At 41.6% G+C, this 25,232-nt stretch overlaps 1 protein-coding gene across 2 annotated transcripts; it reads right to left on the bottom strand.

The window, feature by feature from the left end:
• Window positions 1-16,493: 16,493 nt before the first annotated feature.
• On the bottom strand, window positions 16,494-17,183 carry LOC123250466 (pseudouridine-5'-phosphatase-like). 2 transcript variants are annotated; one of them, XM_044679538.1, is made up of 2 exons: window positions 17,030-17,183; window positions 16,494-16,900 (listed from the first exon to the last, which is right to left on the bottom strand). In XM_044679538.1, the coding sequence occupies exons 1-2, from the start codon at window positions 17,181-17,183 to the stop codon at window positions 16,494-16,496; spliced, it is 561 nt and encodes a 186-aa protein (XP_044535473.1). The 2 variants fall into 2 exon arrangements, with proteins under 2 accessions (XP_044535473.1, XP_044535472.1); XM_044679537.1 differs by having other exon boundaries at window positions 16,494-17,183.
• Window positions 17,184-25,232: the final 8,049 nt, after the last annotated feature.

The following is a 25,232-nucleotide window of genomic DNA, read 5'->3' as shown; positions in this document are numbered from 1 at the left end:
TGTGAGAACATGGCTCCTATGGCCATGTGCTTCTGCCACAAGGCAATATTGCTGATGGGTTAGAAGGAAGGGAAATCTCCATTCCCCTTGCAGTAAGTACTACACTAGAAGTAAAAGGCAAAAAGTGAAGAAGCAGTTTTCAGCTTCCTCAAGAACTGTTTTTCAGCATTTATATTGTGTCATGCATACTGTAAGCACTCACTAAATGCTTATTTTTTTTTATTGTTCCACAGTTAACCCTCAACCTCATTGCTCAAGCCATCATTTTTATTACACAACTGGGATTGTTTTTCCATTGTTTAAAAACGCAAGTCTCTTTCATTTGCCCTTGTACAGGAATGGATGGAGAAAAGGAAGGGTAAATGAAGGGAATAAGCATCTTGAGAGGGCCTGCTATGTACCAGAAGCTTTACAAATATTATCTCATTTGATCCTCACACAGGTCCTGGGAGGTAGGTGTTGTGACTATCCCCACTTTATGGGGGGGGGGGGAAACTGAGGCAGAGGATAAGTGTCTTGCCTAGAGTCACACAGCTAGGAAGCATCTGAGGTAGAATATGAACTCAGATCTTCCTGCCTCCAGGCCCAGTGATCTAACCACTGACCCATGTTGCCCAGTTTATTCTTAACTCTGCTAAATTTGGCCTCTTGCTGTGGCCAGGATGAAATACAAAATCCTATTTTTCTCAGAGCCCTTCATCACTTGGCCCCCATCCACCTTTCTAGGCTTCTTGCATCCCAGTCCCTTGCATGTTCTCTGCAACCAGGGACATAAACCCCCTGGATGTTCCTCATGCAAGGCCCTCCTGCTGCTGTCCTTGGTTGTCTCCTTTGCCTGGAATGTTCTCCTCCTCTCAGCTTCCCAGGCTTCCTTCACATTTCAGCCAAGATCTGACTTTTGAAAGAAGCCTTTCCCAATCCAGTTTATTGCTGGAGACTTTCCTCTGACACGGTCCCCCAATCTCTGCCCTCTAGATCTGGTAGGTATGAAGTTTCTCTCCCACGGCACTGTGGGCTCCTCCAGGGCAGGGACTGTCTTGTGCTTCCTTGTTTTACCAGCCCACTTAGCATAGGTCTTGGCACTGACAAAGGACTCGTTCATTCATTGGCTGATGTCCTTATGGACTGCAAAGGGCCCAAAGTTTGGAAACGACAAAGTTCAGAGGGACCCTTCCCCCCAATGTACAATTTCATCACATCCTGGGAGGAACATATGGATCAGGGGTTAACTGGTCACTCTCAGGATACATCTGGGCTCCATGCCCACCTCATCACTGTCTTGTAGGAGCTCAGCTGAGATAGCACCTCTTCCATGAAGCCTTCCATCAAACCCTTCCTTTGGATTTGTGCTGCCTGCTGCCTTGAAAATCCCCAGAGCTCTTTGGGTCATTCTTTTGCCCCTTTCACTCTCTACTTCACATCATTATATTGTGTCTTCATGCTGGGCTGGGACTTTTCCTTTTGACTTGGTATCCCCATTGCCTTCCTAGCACGGTGTTTGGCACATGGCACACAGTTAATGCATAGTTGTTCAAATGAATAAGGTATTAGAAAGCAAAGGGTAAGGACTGGACTAGTGGCTTCACTGGAACAGCAAGCTCCCTGGACAAGGAAATTCCCTCTGGCGATACAGATCCCAACTCCATCCGTAATTGAGAATCTTAGTGGCCCGGAATGGGGAGAGTTTGCCCAAGGTCACAAAACCAGGATGTGTCAGACACAAGTAGTGACGGCTCTGCATTTGCCCTGCCTTAATGCCTCTCTAAAAAGACAGAAGACGGCATTCAGCAGGGTTCACTTCTTAGAAATTCTAAATCCCAGGACTGGAAAGGCAGCCTTATTGCTAAATGGCTCCAGGGAGAAGGATGGGCTTTGAAGTCAGAGGACATCAGTTCCAAACATTTTCATTGTGCCTTTGTGACCTGCCATTTCCCACGTGTTTCTCTGCCTCTATTTCCAGCTTTTGTACAACAAGGGGTTAATGATCTGTGGCTTCTTGTAGCGCCGCTGTCTGGGATCCCATGATTAGGACCTTAGACGCTGTGCGAGGTGGCACATGGGAGCTTCCCTGAACATGGCTCTGAATGCCTTAGAAGGGAAAGGGCAGGATCAAAGGTGGACACTTCCCCGAGGGTCAAAGTCACCTCCCATTCCACAAGTGAGAATGATTTTCTTCGGTGTGTGCTGTCGTCCCTAAATTAAATGATTTTGGCAACTCCCGACACATACAGATCGGTGACCGGAATAGAGAGAGAGCCCAAAGCAAGAAGGCCGGATGCTTTGACCTTGTGGCTCTGACCCCCAGGGGCATCGAGCACAAGGCTGAGGTCAGCGTGGAGGCGTCAGTGTTCGGCTCGGCCTTCTCAGCCGTGGACATCGCTGGGAACCAACCGGCTCTTCTGGAGGCTGCTGGATCAGTGTCTCCTCCATGGCGTCCAGGGGATGCTTCAGTCACTTTGGCATAGAATGCAGGCATTGAGATGGGATTTTCAGGTTGGGAACACTGGGGCCAGAGGACAGGAAGCGGCGGTCTCCTGCCGGGGCAGGTTATTCTGAGCATATGTCTGGTGGATTAGGGACATTCTAAAGCAAAAGGAAGACATGTCAGAGATGAAAGTGGAAGGAAAAGAGGAGGGAGAGCAAGAGCAGAGGTGGCTGGGACAGCAGGGCAGCCTTCCTGGCATTTGCCAATCAGCCATTCATGGCTATTTCTGAACAAAGGCTAGTCAGAAAACAGGTGACAACAAAGCGGAGGCAAAACCACAGCCAGAATCTGCAAAAGCGGCTTCAGCTGGAGCCCAGAGGACAGCTTTATGGGGCCAGCTTATGGGATGCCCTGGGGGTCACACGTCCAGCCTCAGGATCATTTGTACCCCTATAAACTGCCACCCTGAGCAGCTATCACTTAGAAGGCAAAAAGGAAACATAGATATAGACATCTCAAAATGCACGTGGATCTAGTGTGTATTCATGCTTCACTTTGATGAACCTCTTTATTAATTTTGCTGAACATTCTATGTTAAAGCTCTGTCAATACAGATTCACAATTATTTTGTAACTTGGAGTCTTAGAGAGTAGCTGTTTGGAGCCCAGAGAGATCAGGTGATTTGCCCAGGAGGACACAGCTGTTATTGCAGTAATTGCAAGATCTGACAATTTTCTTCCTTGCTCTAAGGCTGCCCTTCTAGCCTCCAGACCTCAATTTCTCTCCTATACTTTACCTCTTTCTCTGCCTCTTTTTGGAACCTTTTTCTCCATTCCACCTCTGTTTATTTCTGTTTCCTTGTCTCTGTCTCTGTCTCTCTGTCTGTCTCTTTTTCTCTGTCTGTCTCTCTCTGTCACTGTCTCTGTCTCTCTGTTTCGCTGTCTCTGTCTCTGTCTGTCTCTCTCTGTCTCTGTGTCTTTGTCTCTGTCTCTGTCTCTCTGTCTCTGTCTCTTTCTCTGTCTCTCTGTCTCTGTCTTTCTCTCTCTCTCTCTCTCTCTCTCTCTCTCTCTCTCTCTCTCTCTCACCCTAGTCCTTTGTGCTCTTCAAGTCATTCAAACTCTTGTAGCTTCATGTTGACAGTAAAAAGATTGGATTAGAGGGTGTTTGAGTTCATATCAAATTAGTGATTGTCTTATTTTCAGGAATAGAATGACCAAAGTCTGTGTGCAAAATGACCATTGTTATCCAACATTAGAGCCAATTGCATACATTTTGAATCAAGATTTCTAAGCCACCATGTTCAGAGCTAAGGCGAAGCAATGGCATACCTGGTACATGGTGGTTTTTTTTCTCCAACTGGTAACTTTTTCTGGAAATAATACTTTTTAGTGGTTTCTAGTGAAATATTTGTACAGTTCTTCCCAGGAGGTAGAATCACTTTCATTTGTTTTCCTTCCAAGTCCTTCCAAAATGGCTAACATCTCATTAAGTTTGAAGTGAATCTGTTACTGATTGTCTAAAAACACTTATGCAAAGACAGAGAAGTGGTCAGCATTCAAGTTGTCAAAGCTATTCAGTACTGGAATAGGTCAAAAGAACAAATATGACAGAAGCCTGAGGAATCTTGTTTCCAGTAAGTCAAGAGAGCTGAAGCGTTTGACCCTGAATTTGGAGTCATCCCCCTTGGCACTGGTTGGGGGTGGGGAGGGCCATAAGGCTCCCAGGGCTATCGAGATGCTTGACTAAGGCTAATTCTAAGGGCACAGAAGAGAAAGGGGGGACCTGTGAGAGGATGTGGAGCCTAGGTGAAACCATCATCGAGGGAGGGGTCAGGAATTGAGGCGCTGCTTGTTTTACAGAAAACTGTAGACATGCAGCAGGAGGAGGGAGACCAAGAGGGAAGAATGAGCCAGAGACATGGATGTTGCTTCTCAGCACTGTTGTGAATGACCCTCTCCTAACCCGAGCACTAACCCTCTCCAGTTCCTCAGGGTAGTGGAAGGAAGTCTCAGAGAGGCATGTAGAAGCTAGAGGAGTGACAGTGGAGAATACATTCAACTACAATGACCTAACACTCTACCTTTGTTTCAGAATTCCATACCTTTCCCTCACCCTCTGATCACATCCTCCAACCTGATTATCTGAGAGGACAGCCAAAGAGCATCAAGACCCACAGAAGGAATGTGGATCTGGGGAAAGATGGTTTGCAAGACTATTTTTATGAATAGTGTCAAAGAGTCATCAGTGATGGAACCAATAAAGAAAGACAAAGGCAGAGTGAGGAACACAGATGAACAGCACTTTTTAAATCCTCAATAATGCCAATGATGTCAATGAACAAGTACTTTTCTACTGGGAAATTCTTCCCACATTCCCCAGATGAATGCAACAAACAGGGAGACAACAAATTATTTTAGCTCCACATCAGCAAGTCATGTACCCAGCCATCTTTCGTACTGCGAAGAACCTCACTCTCCATTCCTGAGTCTTCAAAAGCAATATCCCTGGCCATCACTCATCTGTGGTGTTTTATTGTAACCTTGTTGATGGCAGAAATTCTCTCATTTTTATATTTATTCTCTCAGTATTTATCCTGCTCTTTGGTATGTAATAGATGTTTATTTTTTTCATTCATTCATTTCATTTCATCTTCAATAAATCAACATTAGAATTCATACAATGAGATAGTGGACGAAGGCTTAGATGGAGAGAAGGAAACAAAATATCCAGAAACTAGGAGATGTTAGTCAAGACTAAAGGAAGGAATGAAGTTAATGGAATCTTGCATTTCTACTACTGTCCCTGTGGTAATGGGAGAGTAAAGAGAAAATGGAGGAGAGTATATGAGTGAGACAGTAGAGTCGAGTCCTACTGAAAACAATGGAAATTTTCTGCCTACTACATCAGAAGAGGGAAAAGCAAATAATAGGGTTACAGTAATCTAGCACACTTCCCATAATAGCCCATAAGATTCTGTTGAAAATCAATTTCCATAGGAACAAGTACTAGAACAGGGTTTTTTAATCTTTTTGTGTCTTAGATCCCAGGGGCAGTCAGTCTAGTAAAGTCTATGAATTCTTTTCAGAATTATGTTTTAAAATTAACTGTAGAAAAAGCAAATTTTAAGTTAAAGATTAATGACAATAAAGATGTAAGTTTTCCCAACTGCATTTATGGACCTCTTAAATATATTCATAGACTGGTTGGTAACTGATGGACCCCAGATTAGGAACCTCTCTTCCAAAGGATAGTAGAAAAGGGAAAGAGTAATATAGTGTTGGAAGGAAAAGAGAATTTCTTGGAATGGAACTTTAAAACTTGTTACTAATATGAAAGAATAGATGAGATCAGGTGATTTTGAACAATGGGATTAAGTACTATAGTCTTTTTCTCTGAGCTGGGAAAGGGAAGAGTAAATCAAATAGGAGAGAATATAACTAAAAGTAAACTCATAGAAATTTTATATTGAGAATGGTAGTTGAAGGGACAAGTGGTTGGCTAGGAGCCCAGCATCAGATTAGAGTAAATAAATAAAACCACAGAGACTAATTGCAGACTTACCAAGGAAAGATATATGCCTCAATAAAAGAAAGAAAATGGAGAAATGCATTAAAAACACAATAATTTGCTGCATATAAGAAACATATTTAAAACAGGCACAGATAGTGAAAAAGTGAAGGAATAGAATCACATCTATCATACTTAAGGTGACATTAAACAAGCAGAAGTTGCAATTATGATTTCAAAAATAGGAATTTATACTGTTCAATAAGATAAGCAGGCAAAACACATTATAGCTAAAGGCACTGTAGATCATTAAAAATAATATATAGGCACTAAGTGGCGTAAGATCTAAAATCTTAAAAGTTATGCAAACCACAAAAACACACTACTAATAATGTAATAATAACAAATACAAATGCAAATATCTAGGTGTATATCAGAAAGATTTTTAAAAAGTAAAATAAAGGACTAGAAATTGTAATAAAATAGATTTGTTTGACATCTGCTATTGAAGAATACACATTTCCTAACTTCCCATAGAAACTTCACACACACCCACAGGCAAACAAGAACAAAGCAAATGAACATATTTTAGGGTATAAAGGAATCTTAAGCATATACATTATAAAAATAACCAAATTCTATAAACACCATAATACAATAAATGTGTACATTATAATGGAAATACAACAAAAAAGACATTAACCAAAAATGAAAGAAATGCTCTCCTATGTAATAAATCAAAGTAAAAAAAAACAATAAATAATTGTGTCAAAATAACAATGGGTCATGAGACAACATATGAGATAGAGTCCCATTTTTCCTACCCAGCTGAAGCAGTATTGTTAGAGGAAAAGGCATCCCTCTAAAAATGTATATGAATAAAATGGATGAAAACATCATTTAGCCAGACACACAATTATGTAACAGATACAAGATTAGCAACCCTAAGAATCACAAAAGAAGAAATCTTCAATATATTTGGAGTATTTTTATAAATTTAATATAAATATTTTCAAAAGTGATAAGAAAGTTTTTTTCAAAGACTAACCAAATCTATAAAATGTTATGCAAACAAGGAAAAGAGAAAAATTAATATACAAATATACACATAAGCATGTGTATGCATCTGTTATATATACATATGCATGTATATGGATACATGCATATTGGACCAGACCTTTGATTTTAAGGGAATATCACTTATCTACTAAGGTAGATCAATACCTGTTCTTTATCACTAAATCTTAAACATCTTAGGGAGGTTATCAATGTTGCTAAAATCACACAGCAATTCTGAATCAGAGCCAGCACTAGAATTAAAATTTCTCTAACTATGAGACTTGTCCTCTATCAAATATTCGACATTGATTCTCTTGGTAATCGATGGCCAAATTGACAATGAGAACAATGACAATAACAAGGAGGATGTACGAATCCTCAGCACAGAAAAACAAAGAAAATTGCCAGATTTGCCATAGGTAGTGAAAAGAATCTAAAGAACAAAATAAATAATGGCATAAATAATATCCAAATTAATAAAATCATAATTGATAACCAATTTCAGAAAAAATACAGTAAGGCTGTAACTATTTGTTAAAGGAAGAAGAGGAGGACATGGGGTTATACAGAATTTCAAGTTAATTCTATGAAATATTTAATGATCAATTAAAGCATATACTTATGAAAAACAATTCTTGAAAAAAGAGATGAGAAATATTCTACTAAACTGCTTTAATGAAAGATTTATGAAGTAATTTCATCAATGAATATATAACATTTTAAAAAAATATTTTAAAAGATTGTAGTAATTTTTCTAGGAAACAATTCATCATAACCAAGTTAGGTTTATGCTAATGATATCAAAGAGATTCAATGTTAAAAAAAATAGCAAAAATACCACCAACAGAAGCCTGTATGATTATTACATTAAATTCAGGAAAGTCCTCTCAGAAAATACAGAATCCATTTGTGTTAGAAATACCTTAAAAGCATAGTCATGGAAGGAACAAAAGCAAGTATCTGAAAATAAATGATAGCATTATTTGTAATGGAAAATTTGTAGAAGCTTTTCCAACACATACATGGGTAAAGAATCTCTTTCCTCTAACTCTTATTAGATGCATTTCAGAAGTGTTTACTATAGGAATATGAAAAGGGGGGGGGGAAGTAAAATTATAAACAGAGACAAATAAGATATGTCCTCTTCAGTTAATAAATGTTATGAAAGCACCATCTATGCCCCTCGGGTTTTCATTTTCTTGTTTGAGAAGTCATAATTATGTAGTGTTTCTATGGAAATGGTTCAAAATAATACATATAATGTCAGTATAAGGTTTTGGAGTGTTTGAAGAATGTATAAGATTCAGTTCTAAGATACTATTACTGGATTTCCTATACTGACCACACTTCATAAATGAGATGTTAAAATGATATTTTTTCTTTCCTCATTTCTTTGTAATTCCTAAATATCCCACCAAATGTCACATAATGTGAAAACTTTAACTGTAGAAATTTGTGACAATTATATATCTGCATATTTCTTTTTGTGGTAGCAAAGAATTGAAAATTGAGGGTCTGGGTTATCAAATTGGGAATGGCTAAATAAGCTGTGGTATATGATTATAATGGAATACTATTATGCTATAAGAAATAATATACAGGATGATTCCAGACAAAAACAACAACCTGGAAAAACTTACATGAACTGATGCAAAGTGAAGTGAGCAGAACCAGGAGAATAGGGTACACAGTAACATCAGTATTTTATGATGAACAACAGTGAGTGACCTAAATATTCTCAGCAAAACAGTGATCCAAGAAAATCTGAAAGAGTCATGATGAAAAATACCACTGGCCTCCAGAGAAAAATCTAATGGAGTCAATGCAAGTCAAAACATACTATATTTCACTTTCTTCTTTCTTTACCTCCTCCTCCTTCATTTTCTTTCTTCAACAAAATGATTTATATGGAAAAAAGTTTTATGTGATTGTACATATAAAAAATCTATATCAAATTGCTTACCATCTGAGGGAGGAGGGTAGGGAGGAAGAGAGAGGGAGAGAATTTGGAACTCAAAAATAAATTTGTAATCAATGGTAAAAATTGTTTTTACATGCAACTGGGGAAATGCGTGTGTGGGTATTTGCTATAATACATGAAATACCTCCACGTCTCAATATGAAATGACTTTTGGGGGTGAAAATCTGATGAATTGAGCCATCATTCCAAGAGAAGATCATAAAGTGAGCATTATGGAAAGATGGTGAATGCTAATATTGAAATTCATATTACTCAGAAGTAAAACCACCATAGGCCTGATCAACACTTGGTCTCTTGTGACACTCTTCTCAAAGAGCTTATGAATTCTTACTAGGTGGCTCATATCTGGGATTCTCTTATGCTGAAAGGCCTGGATGACCAAGAAAACCAGAGAGGAATATTTGTTCAATCTACATGTCTTGGGCTATCCCTTGAGATCTCTTCCAGCTCTGAGACAGTGAGATTCTGTGACCAGAATCATTGCTGATGGTTATTCAGCTCACATTCATTTGATCCCCTGTTAATGTCTAAAATGATTTGCGGTGCTGTAGATTAATATACCCATTCTGACTGGTTTTAAATTTGCCCCTTTGCCTATCATAGGTGGAAGTGTTAATAACAACTAAAACAAAAAGACAAAGTATAAGGATCATCTCCAAAGTGGACAATGGTGACTGTTTAGGGGTAAAGCTGGTTCTAAAATTTGTGAAGACAAAGACACATGAGCAGAAGACACCCCGGAGAGGACAGACAGACACATGTGGATAGAGAGAGTACAGCCACGTAGCAAAACTGGCTCTTCACCAGGTCCTCGGTCTCTAGCTTGCCTTCCTAAACACAGAAAAATGTATCTCTTTGAATAAAATCAGGCCATCTTTCTTAATCTGAACTGAGATCTCAAATAGCTTCCAACCAAAGGATATAGCCACTTTTGTATGTGCTTTGGTATGTTCTAATCTTTATAGCTTTTCTAATAATGTTTACTCTTTGCTTGGATCAATGAGCTCACTTTCTATTACCTATTTGTGGTGGTCTTTTGTCTAATCAGCATTTGGTGGTTAAGGAGCTAAATTGGAAAGTTACAGCTAAGGATAACTCTCCCCCTTAACAAGAGAAGAGACTTTCTTACTGAAGCTAGTATACCCTAGACCAGCAATACTGGGGGAAGGAGGAAAACTGACAGATGTACTTCCAGGTCTGTACACATTATAGAAATACATAAGTGAAGGAGCCAATACCTAGCTAAGACCTTGCTTGTATTGAGGCAGAAATCCCAGTTTTCCATGGAGAAGGGTGAACTAGAGATATCTGTTTGTATTCCTGATGAGTCGTATCTATTCATTTGAAAACCTGTGTAAACTTCTCTTTCTTATGTGATGATATAAATATCATCCAAGTACAATAACACAATCAAAAGGTTGATGGGCTACTTTATAGAAATCAAGAAAGTCATAACAAAATACTTATGGATAAACTGGAAAGCACTATGAGACTATCAAGATAAGAGTAATGGATCAAGAGAGATTCACCTAACCAGATTTCTTGATCTATTCCAAAATAAGAGTTCTAACATAGTCTAATATAATTAAATAAGAAATCTGGAATCAATATGTTATAAGAACTGTTTTTTTAAAAAAAAAAAAAACTTCAAGTTACAGAAATGGTGAGTAAATATTTCCCAGGTCCTTCTCTTTCAGGATTAAGAAAGGGATTTTCTTGCTTGGGACTCCATCCACTCTTTCACACCTGACTTCAATCACTAAGTCTATTTGAAACCTCTTAAAAGACACAGGAGATTGTACTTTCCTTTTTTAAATTTAAAATTCCCAGAAATTACCTCAATTCTTGAAGCCATTATTGGGTATCTATAAACATTGTCATGCTGAAAATAAGCACAGACACAATCCCATTTCTTTCTGAGATCTGGGCTCTTGTCATGAGTTTCCAGGACCTTCATCATCTCATGGAAGTGGATGGAGGATGGTTGTGTAATGCATTTCCAGAAAACATTTGCTCAACACCAGGTTCTTTGGAAATTTACAGTGAAAGCCCATGTGCTACTTCACACGGACTGTTATACTTGGTTCTCTCACAGTTGCTTAATCCTCCATGCAAAGATTGTGTTTGAGGCAAGGTGTGGAAGAAATGGTCATTGCTAGCAAAAGACAGCCCCCCTCCAGACTGAGGGGCAACTCCTTATTAAGGGATTTGCAAAGGGGGATGCTCAGCTCCTCTGATGGCAAAACGTGCTCTGGGTATGAGAGTGGAAGCTAAAGAATGTACGCAATGGGGAAAAGCAGATCTACGGGTGGCATACTAAGCGTTGTGGGAGGGCCTTTCTTCTTCCTTTTACTTCCGTTTTAAGATCTGTTAACCTATTATCAAGGTTTTTCCTGGTTCTTAGACTTCGTTGAAATTATTGTTTCAATTAAGTTAAATGGAGTTGCCTTCCTACTATTTGGCCCCTTCTCCATGTTTTTCTCCAAAGACTGCAGAATGAGGAAGAATAGGTGCAAGTTATATAGATCAGAATACAGCAAACAAAACAACACATAGTGAATAAACTCTCCCTTTGAAACTGAGATAGAGTTGGAGAGAGTCAGAAACAGAGAAAGGGAGAGGAACGGAAAGGGATGGCAGGAGTGGGGAAGAGAGACAGAGACAGAAACAGAGAGACAGAGACAGAGATAGAGACAGAGAGATTTCCTCATCAGAAATTCTGTATACTCAAATTATAGATCAAATTATTAAAAAAAGAGCCGACCTTTTCACTTTTCTGTTTTCTGTCTCTGTCATTATCTCTCCCTCTATCCCTCCCTCCCTTCCCTTTTCCCTCTTTCTATTATTTTCTTCCTTTTCATTTATATTTCTGGGGTGCTATGAATTTAGTCAGAGGGTTTCCAACTGAAAAGAGATAGAGAGGGAAAGCACATCTCATTTAGAGGTGACAAGCCAAGGACCAAAGAGCAACACATAAAATGGTGCAAGATAGTACAAGAGATTCATAAGAGAGAATATCTGAGAAAAGGATACCTATTTAAGCAATAGTCCCAGATGCCCATATCCAAATATTAAAACAACGGCTACTAAGAAGAAGGAATCTGAGAATCTCCCTTAGAGACTACGTCAGACCACATTATTTATGGCTGGGAGAAATATAACAAAGCCGGCCTCTGGATGACAGTATTTTATTTAAAAAAAGATTATGGTGGTTAATATAGATGCTGGGGTGGTGTTGTATATTGAGAATATAAACTCACAGGAAGAAAATCAAAGACGAGGGGAAAGGTTGGTGGAGAACAACTTGGTGAGGCTTGACATGTTGAGAAACAGGGAGCTATACATAGCCAACACTACATAACATGTGTAAAAAAGGGGGAAGTAAGTGATGAACTTGGACAAGAGATCCCAAACCTGGCACTGAAACATGATATCAGTGTTCTATGGGGGTTGATGTGGCACCTGCTGGAGTGCTGTCTATAATCAAAGCACAGCACTAAGTATATTGTTAACTGGCCCAAGTGATGGCATCTTCCTTCCCAAGATGAAGGAAGAAGAGAAGAAAACTTAGTTTGTGTTTTGTTTTGATGGACAAGCAAGAGGCAGTTTTTAATTTAGTCTCGAGAGGAATGTTGAAAGTGTCCAGGTTATGAATATAACAAAAGCAACATTAAAATGGCCTTTCCCATTGGGCGTGAAAGTTTGAAACAGCTCCAGGTCCATGTGGTGGGGAGTGATGCTCTTTGGAGATGACTGATCTATAGCCCTAGACCCAGGTTTGGGAGGGTGGTGCCGAGTCTCTGAAGTGTGCAGCATTTATGGATGTGCGGAGGAGGAAGGAAGAGGGGAGACAAGAAGACACAGCTCATGAGGCCAGCAGAATGAGTTAAATGGAGTTGTACTAGCAGCTAGATCAGAAAGGCCCTGCTGGGGCTGCCTCACTCTCCATGTCTTTGTCATTTTCATTTATTTTAGCTTCGTTTATTAGTGGGGAGAGAGATTCATAGACCTTCAGCTCTTGGGTCTGCTTCTCTTCTGCCGTTTGTTTTTTTTGTTTTGTTTTGTTTTGTTTTTAATTTTTTAAACCCTAATATCCTTTATATATCCTTCTATATTAATTTTTTATTTGTTACAGGGCTAGGCAATGGGGGTTAAGTGACTTGCCCAGGGTCACACAGCTGGGACGTGTCTGAAGCCAGACTTGAACCCAGGACCTCCTGTCTCGAGATCTGGCTTTCAATCCACTGAGCCTTCCAGCTGCCCCTTGTTTTTGAATTATCTGCTTCTGCTATGGCCCTAAGAGATGGTCTGAAAAATTGGTAGAAACCATCGAGAGGATGGATTACCTTTAAATGCATTCCTTGCAGAAAAGTAACAATAAAATATGAATAACATGGTAATGAATAAAATATCAATATCATGTATATTGGTTATAATTCAATGGTAAAATGGTCGGTAGCCCAGGGCCACACAGTTTGCTGGTGACTGAGGCAAGATTCAAAATATGGCAATCCCTGGCTATGATTCCACTACTCTTAGGATTCTCCAATACTGCCTCATTCTAGGTAGAATTCATAGACCTTTTCCACTGGGCAGAAAAGAATGCCGAGGACCAAAAAGTGAATGCAAGATTTAGATTGTTAATACTTATTTGATGCTGAATCCTGAACAACTTGCTTTTGTTTTTTCTTGGTGTAGAAGACCTGGCTGCTAAGAAGAAACCAAGGGTCTCGCTTTTGGCCCCCTGTTGATGCTTTGATCCAGGAAAGATGCTCAGGTCTAAGGCTGTGGTTTTCCCTCCTTACGATGTTTTTTTTTTTTTTTAATACTATTCAAAAGCAAAACCAAGCGCTCAAATCACAGCTTCCTGTGATCTTGAGATGACAGCTAATTGTCCTCCCAGTTCCCCCTCAAATGAATTCTGCCTCACCAACAAGAATGAAGGTTCACATTTCCAGCCCCTGAGACTGGAATCCGTCCCCTCAGCCAAACGTGCCTTTGGGCTTCTTTTGAGCACACACCTTTGACTTGTGCAATATTTTCCCATTGGCAAAAGCTTGTTTTCATCTGGACAGATTTTGCAGGTGTGCTTTGAGAAGCTCTCAGAAAATTTATCTGTAAAAATCCATTGCAAAGCTCTATGTCAATCTCCTGGGAGTGCTGGAAACTTCCACCCTAAGCTATAAAGTTGTTGAAAAAAGGGAGGGAGGGAAGATGGGAAGGAAAGGAAAGGAAGATTGGAAAGAATTAGGGAAGTGGAAAAAGGGAGAAAGCACCAAGAACAAGGAAATACCCAGGAACTGAGGGAAATATTAAACTCTGACAAAGCTGGCATTACAGGACTTCTAGTGACTCAACTCAGTTCTTTGACTTTATCAAGTTTGTACCTAAGAGAACTGTAAGGCTAAACACAGATTTAGACTGTTAATTCTCATTTGATGCTGAATTTGTCCTTTGACTGAGTACCAATTTTCTTAAATTTTCTTTTCTTTAAGGGCAGCTATGTAGCCCAATGTAAAGAGAGCTGGGCCAGGGACCAAGCCATCTTCCTGCATTCAAATCTAGCCTTGGATATTTACAAGCTATGTGACCCTGGGCAAGTCATTTAAGCTGTTTGCCTCAGTTTGTTCATATGAAAAATAGGCTAGAGAAGGAAATGAAAAACCACTCCAGTGTCTTTGCCAGGAAAATCCCAAATGGGTTCACAAAGAGTCAGACACAACTGAACAACAACTGTCTTTAAGAAAAATCCAAACACACCCCTCTGACAAAGAGTTCATTGGTGATATTCTTTAAGCTCTGTGTTTTTATAGAATCCCTAGCCTAGATGAAAGATGCTTTTTAAAAATTATATGAATTTGGAGTTGGTAGGAAACAATGGCTGAGTGAGCAGGTGCATAAGAAATGGTCCCCCCTTAGACCTCCTCCCCCTAAAGGGAGATTCAGACTTAATTTTATCCTCAATATGGTATGGCCAAGAAGGTCCATCTGCTGAAAAAAAAGTCTCCCAAAGTCAAATCACAAGGTCTTTTCTTATGGGTAGATCTCCTCTCCATCTACTGCTTCCTTCTATTAGCATGAATAATGTAAGGTCCAGTTGACAGTATCGGGGAAGTGATATTAATTGGAACACTGGATTAGAGTAAAAGGGTCAAAGACTTCCTTAGCATTAAATTTTTAAATAAAAATACCCATGGTCTACCCACATAGTTAACCAGCAGTGTAGACACGTTAGGACATTCTTTCCCACATCTTTCAATTCTCAATTCCAGGCTGTACAATTTAGTGGAATAAATGTATGTGACTCTCTCCTAGATAGGATATTTTTTAGAGAGGGAGAAGGACAAACAGTGATGTTTCAGAGCATGGTCTGGGCATCTGAAAAAAATCTCCGACACTCCTCCCAAGTTTTTCATGTAGGAGAAAATAAAAGTCGAACAGGCTGCTTTCAGGGTCAAGAGCGATGACTACGTTTTTAGGAGACGGTGCACGATTATTTTTAAAACACTAATGGAAACAGTAGCCAGGGCTATAAGAGAAAGGAAAAGTGGTGGGTGTTGGAGACTGTGAATATGTAAGTGTGGAGTGACAAGAAAGGAAGGTGGGGGGTGCTGTGGGCAGAGAGAGACAGAAAGACAGAGACAGAGAGAAAGAGAGTTGTAACTCGCTCTAAACCAAGTCATTATTCCTCTGATGGGCTTTGAGGTGGTGGGAGAAAGGGGATGGAGAGCTCTTTGCTGTTTCTCTGGTTTGGGATGCCATCGGCAGAGCTTCCTGCCAGACAGTTTAGCCCCTGTGCTTGTAAGCTCTTCCTAAGAGATCCCATGAGCTTCCACCTTAAGTAACTTCCTTTATGAGGAACCATTGATTTTCCCATCAGACAATAAACTGGTAGTGTACATAAAATGCCTATAAACTACCCACAATACTTTGTACCTGACCAAAGTGATAAGCACCATCTATCTATAAATACCACAGAGCTTTCCTTTTCAAGGAGAAAGAGTGGATTTGTTACAACTCTGAAGACTTTTTCAAATTTTGTCAAGAAGAATAATAGCATTTATTGTCTTTTAACATTTTTTAAGTTTATTCTTTTTTTGTAATAGCAATTTGGCATTTACTAAAATAAATCCTCTTCATCAGTTTTACTGAATATTTTCTAAGCCTAGACATGTTCTCTCTCGGGTAGGAAACCATAACTCACAGGTAGCAGGGTCTTTTTCAGATTAGTGCAATCAACTGTTGATTATTCAGAAGTTAATTATGATTTGCCCTTTGATTCATCTTGGCCACTTGCATTGTTTATTCTATCTCCAAGAGATCGGGGCAAGATGGATTCACTGAATTACTCGGAAATGACAGTACACTATCTGATGGGAAGAGTGACTAAATTATTGGCTACCAAACTTTTTGATTATATGTTGACTTTCTTATCAGTTCCTCATTAAAATGGGCGGGGGGGATCCAAGAGAACAAGTAGGGGAGTCATGCTACAAAACAGAGCATCATTCGAATTCTCTTTCAATCATAGGGTGGCAACCCAAAGACCTCCGGCTGAAAGTCCTCCAGTGATTTCAGCACCAACGTGGCCTTTCTCGTAAGCTCTGGGTTCAACTGTCCATCCGGAACCATGACGACCTGCATCCCGGCTGCAAGTGCTGCCTCCACTCCGTTTGGAGCATCTTCAAACACGAGGCACTTGTGCACGGGAGCAGCAGGGGAAAATCTCTTGGCGCACGTTAGAAATATATCCGGCTCCGGTTTGCCGTTCTTCACGTCGGGGTCGTCGCCCAGAACAAGATGATGAAATAAACTGAAGAATTCTTTGTGTCTGCTTGTCTTCCACTCAAACGACTGCCGGGCCGAGCTGGTGGCCAGGGCGAAGGGCACCTCGTGTCTGTGCATGTGATTGATCAGCTTCTCCCCCCCTGGCAAGAACGAGGCTGTGGGAAATATTTGTTCTTTTTTCTTTTTGCTCTCCGCCAGCAGTTCCTCTTTGGTTAAGGGCAGCTGCAGGACTTCCACGATGACCTGGGCTGCGTCCGCCTCCTTTTTACCCATCACCTTCGCTTTCACGTCCCACGTAAATTGCTTTCCGTAGGGCTCACAGATTTCCTGAATTATCTCCGAATAGAGTCGCTCCGTATCCAGAAGGAGGCCGTCCAAGTCAAAGAGCAGGTGGGTGACCGGCTGCAGCGGAGGGGAGGCCATCGTGCCCTGGCCGTGGGTCCGAGGTGAGGCCTAGAGTGACTGGAGGCTGGAGGAGGAGGAAGAGAAAGTGGGGGTGGGGTAAGAAGGGGGGTGAGGGTGGGGCCCGAAGAACAGTCTTTGGCCCGAGGGGCTTCCTGTCCGCGCATGTGCCCTGGGAAACCCTCGCTCCATTCATCATCTTAGTCACCCGGTGCTTTACATCTGTTACCTCATCTAGTCATCACAACAACGTGCGCGGATGGTGTCGTCACCCCCCCTCACCCTTTTCTATAGAGGTTCCGGCCTGAACAGCGAGCACATTTCCGGAGTTAGATTCCATCTCGGGGCTTCCTGATTCCAAGCTCAGCGCTCTGGCCATTGGCCCACCCGGCTGCCCAGCGGCTGACAGGATGCTGAGGAGGATGATGGCTAACATTTCTACAGCATATACTGTGTGCCAGGCGCCAGGCTAGCCACTTCCCAAATAGTATCGCATTGGATCCTCCCAGGAACCCCGGGAACGAGGAGGGGCTATTCGTGTTCCCTGTTTATATCTGAGGAAACCGGCAGCTGGATTCTAAGCGATTTCCCGAGCGACACACAGCCAATAATTGATCGGAGGTTGGACACGAGCTTCAGAGCTCCGACTCCAGGCCCGGGGTGGCCACTAAGTGTGTGCTTAAATCCATCGTCTCACCCATCAATGAAGCACTTATTGGATACCTGCTGGTACCAGGCAAATGCCAAACATCGGTTTCAACTTTAATCCGGAGCCATTCCCTAAGTTGTCAGTTCTGACACCTACCAGCTAGCCAGCTTCTCCATTGTTGGTATAGAAGCTCTTTGGAAAAGGAATGCTTCCACTTGGGTCTTTGTCTCCTCCAGAGCCCAGCAGAGTGCCTGCCTTGTCCTAGGAAGTGTAGTATGTATGTATGTATGTATGTATGTATGTGTTTGTATATGTATAGGAGTATTCATCAACGTATACTGCACACATACATGGGTGCGTGTGTGTCCCCTGCCCTCAAGGGGCTCACTGTCCAGCTCAGGAGTCAATGAACAAAGGTGTAGAAGCAAGCTAGCTACAAGATCTACGGGAAATAATTAATGGAAGGAAGACTCTAGAAGGAAGAGGGATTGGGGAAGACTTCCTATAGACTCTAGAAGACGGGATTTACAGAAGCTGAGGAATGCAGTAGGCAGATAAGAGGACTCCTAGGTGGTGAACCTGAGGGACTGAGAGAATGGCCTTGTCCTCCACAGTAATAGGGAGGAAAGATGAGTTTCATTTTGGATATGTTGATTATAAGATGTCAGCTGGACATCCAGTTTGAAATATCTGAGAGAAAGTTAGAAATGTCAGACTGGATATCAAAAAGGGGGGGGGGCAGGATAGATATTTCTGAGAATCATCATCATAGAGGGAGGTGATAAATGAGATCACCAAGTGAAGCAGTAAAAAGGAAAAGGAAAAGAGGGCTTAAGCCAGAATTCCAAGGTTAGAAGGCATGATTGGAATGAAGATAATATCAAAGCCTACTGAGGAGAATTCAGAAAGGTTGGAAAAGGTCAAAGAGAAAAGAGTGTCCCAAAAACCTAGAAAGAAGAGAATATCAGGGAGGAAAGAACATTCCAAAATTATTTAAACTGATGACCCTCATGGAAAATGAAGGTCCTTTGTCACGTCTACAGAAATAATTCATATTCTGTAATTTTTATATAACTTACATATCTATAATCTTATATAATTTCATTCTATCCTATGATCCTATCCTAATTATTTATATCCCACTTAATAACTGGACATTTGATAATGGAAAGGGCCAAGTGGATTCCAAAGACCTGTTTCACCCATGCCCCTTTGACAGAATGAGTCCCCTTCACCTTTTTTTTTTCTGTGATCAAATCAGTTTCTATCCACAAATTACCATCTTGGCAGAGATGAACCTTGAGACTAACTATCCAGTCGTAGTCACTTTCCTGAGCTCCTGTATTTTATTAAATGCCTACTAGCCATTTCTACCTGGATATCATATGAAGATCTCAAACTCAACATAACCTAAAATAGAACTCATACACTCTCTCCTAAAACCTGCCCCCTCTTCACAATTTCATCTCTGTTGAGGACCTCATCATCTTTCTAATCCCCCATGGTTGCAATATATAGTCACTACTTTAATTTAGGTCACCATCAACTTCCATCTGGATTACAAAGGAATGAATTAATGAATGAATGAAATAATTTATTAAATCCTTAAAATGTGCCAAGGACAGTGGTAAATATTGGGAACACAAACAGAAAAGTGAGATAGATCCTACTATCAAAAAACTCATATTCTAATAAGGGAGCCCACACACACCTACCCAGGAGGAGTCTGTTTAGAACAGATCAAGAAAGTAGAAGATCTTTGAGTCCATCAGAAGAGATGGGACAACTGGAAATCTTTAGGGTTTGTGGAGAGGACAAATGGAAAGGCCAGGAGATTTCTAGGGAGAGATGACAGAGAAGATGTCAAAGCCCAGGGGATCTTTGAACTGTTACAGTCACTCTGTGCTTCTCCTCCTTGTTGCCATTCTCTCTCCTCTCCAATCTATCTTCCTCATCTTGACCAACAGCCCTGCTCAAAAACTAGTCAGTGGCTCCCCTGTTACATTAAGGATAATACTTTCAATACAAACCCTGTTAGCTAGAGTTCAAGATTCTTTCAACATCTGGATGTAACTTAATTTTCTGGATTCATGCCAAATGACTTACCTTCATGCTCTAACAATTAAGCCAAACTGGTATACTTGGCTTACATTCCCTACCATCATTCCCTTGTCAAGGCTATGCCCCATTCCTAGGATCCAATCCCATATCATGAGAGGATCATGTCCCACTTCCACAACATTCAGGCTATGTCATTAATGTCTCAGAGCCTTTTGGTATTTTGAAGAATACCAAAGGAACAGAAAAGCTGCTCAACCGCATCAGCATTGAAGGACTTTGCTTTTGTTATTATGGTTCTCCAAATTACAGGGCAGCTAGGTAAAGCCAGATCTGACCCAGCAGGGGCTTTGCCTGCTTCTCCAAAGTGCCTCCCTGATGAAATGAAAAGACCCACTTCTAAAGAAAAGAGGCACAGTGGGCCATAGAGATGAGTTGGGAATGCCTCCAATTTTAGAGGGAGTCAAATGGTTATTTTTTTTTAACTTAGCTGCAGTCTGACTAATTTAAAGGGACACATCAGATATGCTGTCTCTGACTGTATGGAATCTCCTATGTGGGGGGCAGGGGAAGAGGGAGTAAATAAGCATGTATAAGTGTATATGTATGTTCATATGTTTAGCCATAGACATTATCAATTGCCATAAAGAATTCTTTGTACCCTCCCACAGATGGGAAGTGGGGAGAAAGAAAGAAAGGAAGGAAGGAAGAAGGGAGAAAGGAGGGAGGAGAGAGAGAGAAAAGAGAAAGAGAGAGAGAAAGAAAAACAAAGAAATAAAGAAAAGAGAGAGAGAAAGAAAGAGAAAGAAAGAAAGAAAGAAGGAAGGAAGGAAAGAAAGAAAGAAAGAAAGAGAGAGAAAGAAAGAGAGAAAGAGAGAGAGAGAAAGGAAGGAAGGAAGAAAGAAAGGAAGGAAGGAAGAAAGAAAGAAAGAAAGAAAGAAAGAAAGAAAGAAAAAGAAAAATCTACCAGCTGAATGTATGCCTTGAGCTGTTCACTTGCTAATCATGTGCTAACACCCTGCAGGACCATTCCGTGGCTGGGGATTCGAAGGATGTCACCATTGCCAGCATGCTAAATTATGTAGGAATCAGTATCAAAGCACCAAATTAAATTGCTTTGGTCTTATGTAAAATTCCTCTGATCTTTGGCAATCATCATTTATTTAGAGCTTCCATAAGTTCTCTCTTTTGTGAAAAAAGGGAAAAAAAATAAAAGGCTGGAGCTGTGACCAGGAGGAACACTTATTGTTACTTTCCCAGTGAATGCGACGTCTCCATTAGGAAGAGAGAGACAAGGATGGGCCGTGAGAATGAACAGCAGTACTTTTCTGTGGGAAAAGCAGGTTATCTAAACAGTTTCTTCCCCCAAGGGAGAAAGACTCATAATATTTACAATGAAATATAAATATTAGGGTTCTTGCCCTGTGTGACTGCTTCAAAGGTATAGTAAAAGCAATTCATATTCAAATAAAAGCAGGATAATGGCCACAACTCATGTTTACATTCATGGGAGGACACATGAAGATACTTTAGGAAAATGTTCAACACTTTCCTCCAAAAGGTGTCCCTTCAGCCCGACTTGAGGGACTCAACCTGCAGGTTTGGACTGAATACAAAGACTAAAATTAGCCCCAGGAGTAGTTCTCATCTTGTAAAAGAACACTGTCTGGGGCCCCTGGATGCTGTCCTCAGCCCTGGGGGCTGGTTCTTCCTCTGTGAGGAGATTGATGCCACCTGTCCTAGTTCTCCCATTGATCAGCGCCTAATGATTGGGCCTGTGTTTAGATTTATCCACTCTCATCATAGCAGCCCCGGAGAGATGCTTGCAGGAGATAAATGGCAGGGAACCACATGGGTCAGACATACGCAGAAAGCTTACACAAAATCTTTATTTGTGTGACAGCAGTAGAAATGATCACTAAGATGATGGCCATCATTTGAGGCTATTGTTAGAGCCAGGAGGAATGAGATGCCACCAGGGCATCTGCTGTCACCTAGAGTGGATATACTCTGGAGTCTTAGTATCCCTTTCCAAACTCTTAAAGAACATTTATTTCAAGCTAGCAAAGGAGGAATAGGCTCATTTGCTTGACCATTTTGCAAGAATATGGATTACTTTCTAAAGGGAGTTTGTAGTAAGAAAAGTAAACAACATCCTTTTTCCCAGGGACAAAGAGAATGCCTGGACTGTGATGAATATACATTAGCTACCCTTGTCTTTCTACTTCTCGTTTCTGGGCTATTTTTTTTATTTTATGAAGTTGTATTCAAAGAGGCTAAGATCGTATGTCCTTTAAGCTGGTGCTATCTTTTTTTTTTTTTTAAACATCCTAAAAAACAGGCAGGAACAGATGGAGAAGGAAACAGAGAGCTGGGCTTGTCTAGGCAAATGTTTCTTTTTTCTCAGGCTAGAAAATTTAGAAGATTCTAACGGTATCTTTCTGGGGTTACATCCTCTATGACTTGGTGGCTCGTTGGTCGCCACCTCTACCTGTGTTCTTCCTATTCTGGTCCCATTATTCTGCTCCATGCTTGAAAACAGCAGCTTCTCCTGTCTATGCAATCTGTACAAAGGCTTCTACATCTAGAGAATCGTCTGGGGACACGGAGAGGGGAAGAGACTTTCTTGGGGTCTCACAGTCAGTATTAGTCAGAGGCAAAAGTCTGACCAGTACATCATTCTGTATTTTCTGGGGATGCCAAAGCTATTATGATGATGACTATTTACTGCCTTCAAAGTGTTCATTCTTCTAAAATGGCATTTCTTTTGTGGGTGATCTCTGCTTCTGGCTGAGCTTCCAAACTTTTCATCACCATTAATTCACCTCCTCCACACCTCAGCCCTTACAGCTGAAAAGTCTCTCATAATGTCCACATCATTAAGCACCTCTCCAGATGTTTGTGGCATTGGCTTCTATTCTTCCACAAAATCACCTTTGCGTAGTTTCCTTCCTAACTCTCTGATTGCTTTTTGGTTCTTTCCTTGGCTAACTAACTCTTAATCCACAGATTCTCTCCTTATCCATCTCTTGTCTCTCTACGCCATTTTCCTTGAAGATCTTGTTCTTGCCCTTGGAAGGAGGCCAAACGTATCTTCCCTCACAAACTCCCAGGATGAAGATTTGGACTAATCTCTCTTACTTCCTGCTTGACATCTTCCCCCAGAAAGATTAAATTTACCTTTTCTTCCTTCAAGAAGTAGCTCAGGCAGGTTTTCCTGATCTCCCTCTATTTCTAGTGGCCGCTCCCCTTAAAGGTCTTGTACTTGTCTATCTTGTGTTCATTCATTCATTCATTCATTCATTCATTCACTCATTCATCAGTTTGTCGGGCACCTATTCCCTTTCTGTTTATTCTTATAGACCTGCTATGGGCACATTGTCTCCTCCAATACATTGTAAGTTCCTTCAGAGGGCACTTGAGTCACTAGGTGGTATTCATAACCCTGGTGTACAATCAATGCTTAGCTCACAGTAAGCACTTAATAAACGTTTATGGCTGCCTGTTTGGTGTCTCATGCGTACCACAAACTCAGCAGGCCCCCAAGTGCGATCTTCCTTCCTAAACCTGCCCCTCCTGCTGGCTTCTCTCTTAGGACCCTCCTTTGGAAACGAAGAAGTCCTGTCCTCGTCCCCTCAGCCTCATGGCCAATCAGTTGCCAAACAGACGAGGTCCCCTCGCCCAACGTATCGAGTCTCTGTTCCTCTCCTTGGCTGGCCTGCTACAAATGTCCCAATTCAGATTTTCCTCTCTTGCCTGGATGCTGCTGGTGGCCTCCTAAATGGTCTTGTTACATGCGCTCCACAAGGATTTATTGAATGGAACTTTGTAGCAGACACTGTTAAAAGAAAGCCGATACCAAGGCAGAAGAGAGTCTCTGGCCCCAGAGAGCTTGCATGTCAATGGCAAAAGGAGAAGGACATGCAGAAACGCTTGCAAAGCGGCTCCAAGATTACCCCGTGGGGAAAGGAGGGCACCAGTGGCTGGACAACCAATAAGGATCTCCCCCAGAAGGTGGCCCTTCAGGTGAGTCTTGAAAGAAACCAGGGATTCCCCAAAAGGGTTTCCAGTGGCAGCCAGAACTCAATATGCCCCCAACTTTTCTTCCAAACTCCCCCAAAATCTTACTGTCAAAGTCTCTGCCTAGCCCTCCCCGATCCCACAGACTCGGGGTCGTCCTTGACTCCTCATGAACCTCACACATGCCATCTGTTGTCTGAAGGTGTCATTAGCATCTACCTCCACAGCATCCTCATCCCCTTCATTCTGTATCTGCGCAGAGGCTCTCGTTCCTTAGCGTTCCGATCACTGCCTTCGTCTCCCAGTTTGTCTCCTGCTTCGCATCTCACCATTCTGATCTGACCTTTCTTCAGGGGCCAAAGCAACTTCCTGAAGTGCAGAGCTGACCATGGCATGCCTCTTCTCCTTCTCCCATCCCTCAGTGAACTCCGGTGGCCCCCTCTGACCTTTAGGATCCAATCTATAATCCTGAAAAGTCTGAACAGCCCTCGGAATCTGGGCCCCTCCTGCCTTGCTAACCTTCTGGCATCTCCTCCCCCTTCACTTGCTCCTCACCTACTGCTTCCCTTGACCCTGCCTCAGAATGCCTCGAACGCTTTCCCTTCTCAACTTGCTTTCTTGGCTTCCTCAAGAAGCAGCACGAATCCCACCTTCTGTGAGAAGGCTTTTAGGGACCCCCCCCCCGCCTGATGATTTCTTTCTCTGGCATTCCCTGGTCTTTAAACTGCATAGATCTCCCTCTTCCACAATGGCCTGCCTGTCATTCTCCCCCATTAGGATGAGAGCTCCTCCAGTTTAGGGATCGTGTTTATGCTTTTCTGTGTAATCCCGACCCCTCGCCCAATGCCTGGCACCCAGGGGGGAGCCTTTAATAAATGAGTGCTGACTGACTGACTGACTGATGAAGTCAGCAATATGGTGCTTTCACTTAAACATTCTTAAAAACCCAGAGATGAACCTTGACCACCACAGGAGGCCGAGGCCGAGACTAGGACAGACCAGCACCAGGACAGCAGCCTTTCTGACCTTTGAGGTCTTCTCATCGCCATAGCCCAGAAGAGTTCTGCAAACAAGGTTCGGATCCAGCTGTGGGCCGGAGGGGCTCCCAGTGTCCGAGGTGGCCGCCAGGAAGAGCTGGGATCTGTTAACACAGCTCAGGCGGATACGCGCTTCGCATCTTTATGACTCTGCTGATTTGTTTAAACGGTAACACTTGCGGGGGTTGGCTTGATTATTCCCAGAAACTCTGACTTGGGTATTAAAGTGACACCTGTTTCTGAACAAAAATAAATTCACTTGTGATAAAAATACTAAGATCTTTGGTGACTCGGAAAGCTTGTCCT

Source organism: Gracilinanus agilis, chromosome 5 (genome assembly GCF_016433145.1).
Source record: "Gracilinanus agilis isolate LMUSP501 chromosome 5, AgileGrace, whole genome shotgun sequence".
Classification (NCBI taxonomy): domain Eukaryota; kingdom Metazoa; phylum Chordata; class Mammalia; order Didelphimorphia; family Didelphidae; genus Gracilinanus; species Gracilinanus agilis.
Note: the sequence above shows the minus strand (reverse complement) of the source record. Positions and strands in the feature narration are given on the sequence as shown.

Excerpts from the sequence above, each read along its gene's own strand:
- LOC123250466 (XM_044679537.1), bottom strand. The coding sequence starts at position 17,183 with ATGGCCTCCCCTCCGCTGCAGCCGGTCACCCACCTGCTCTTTGACTTG.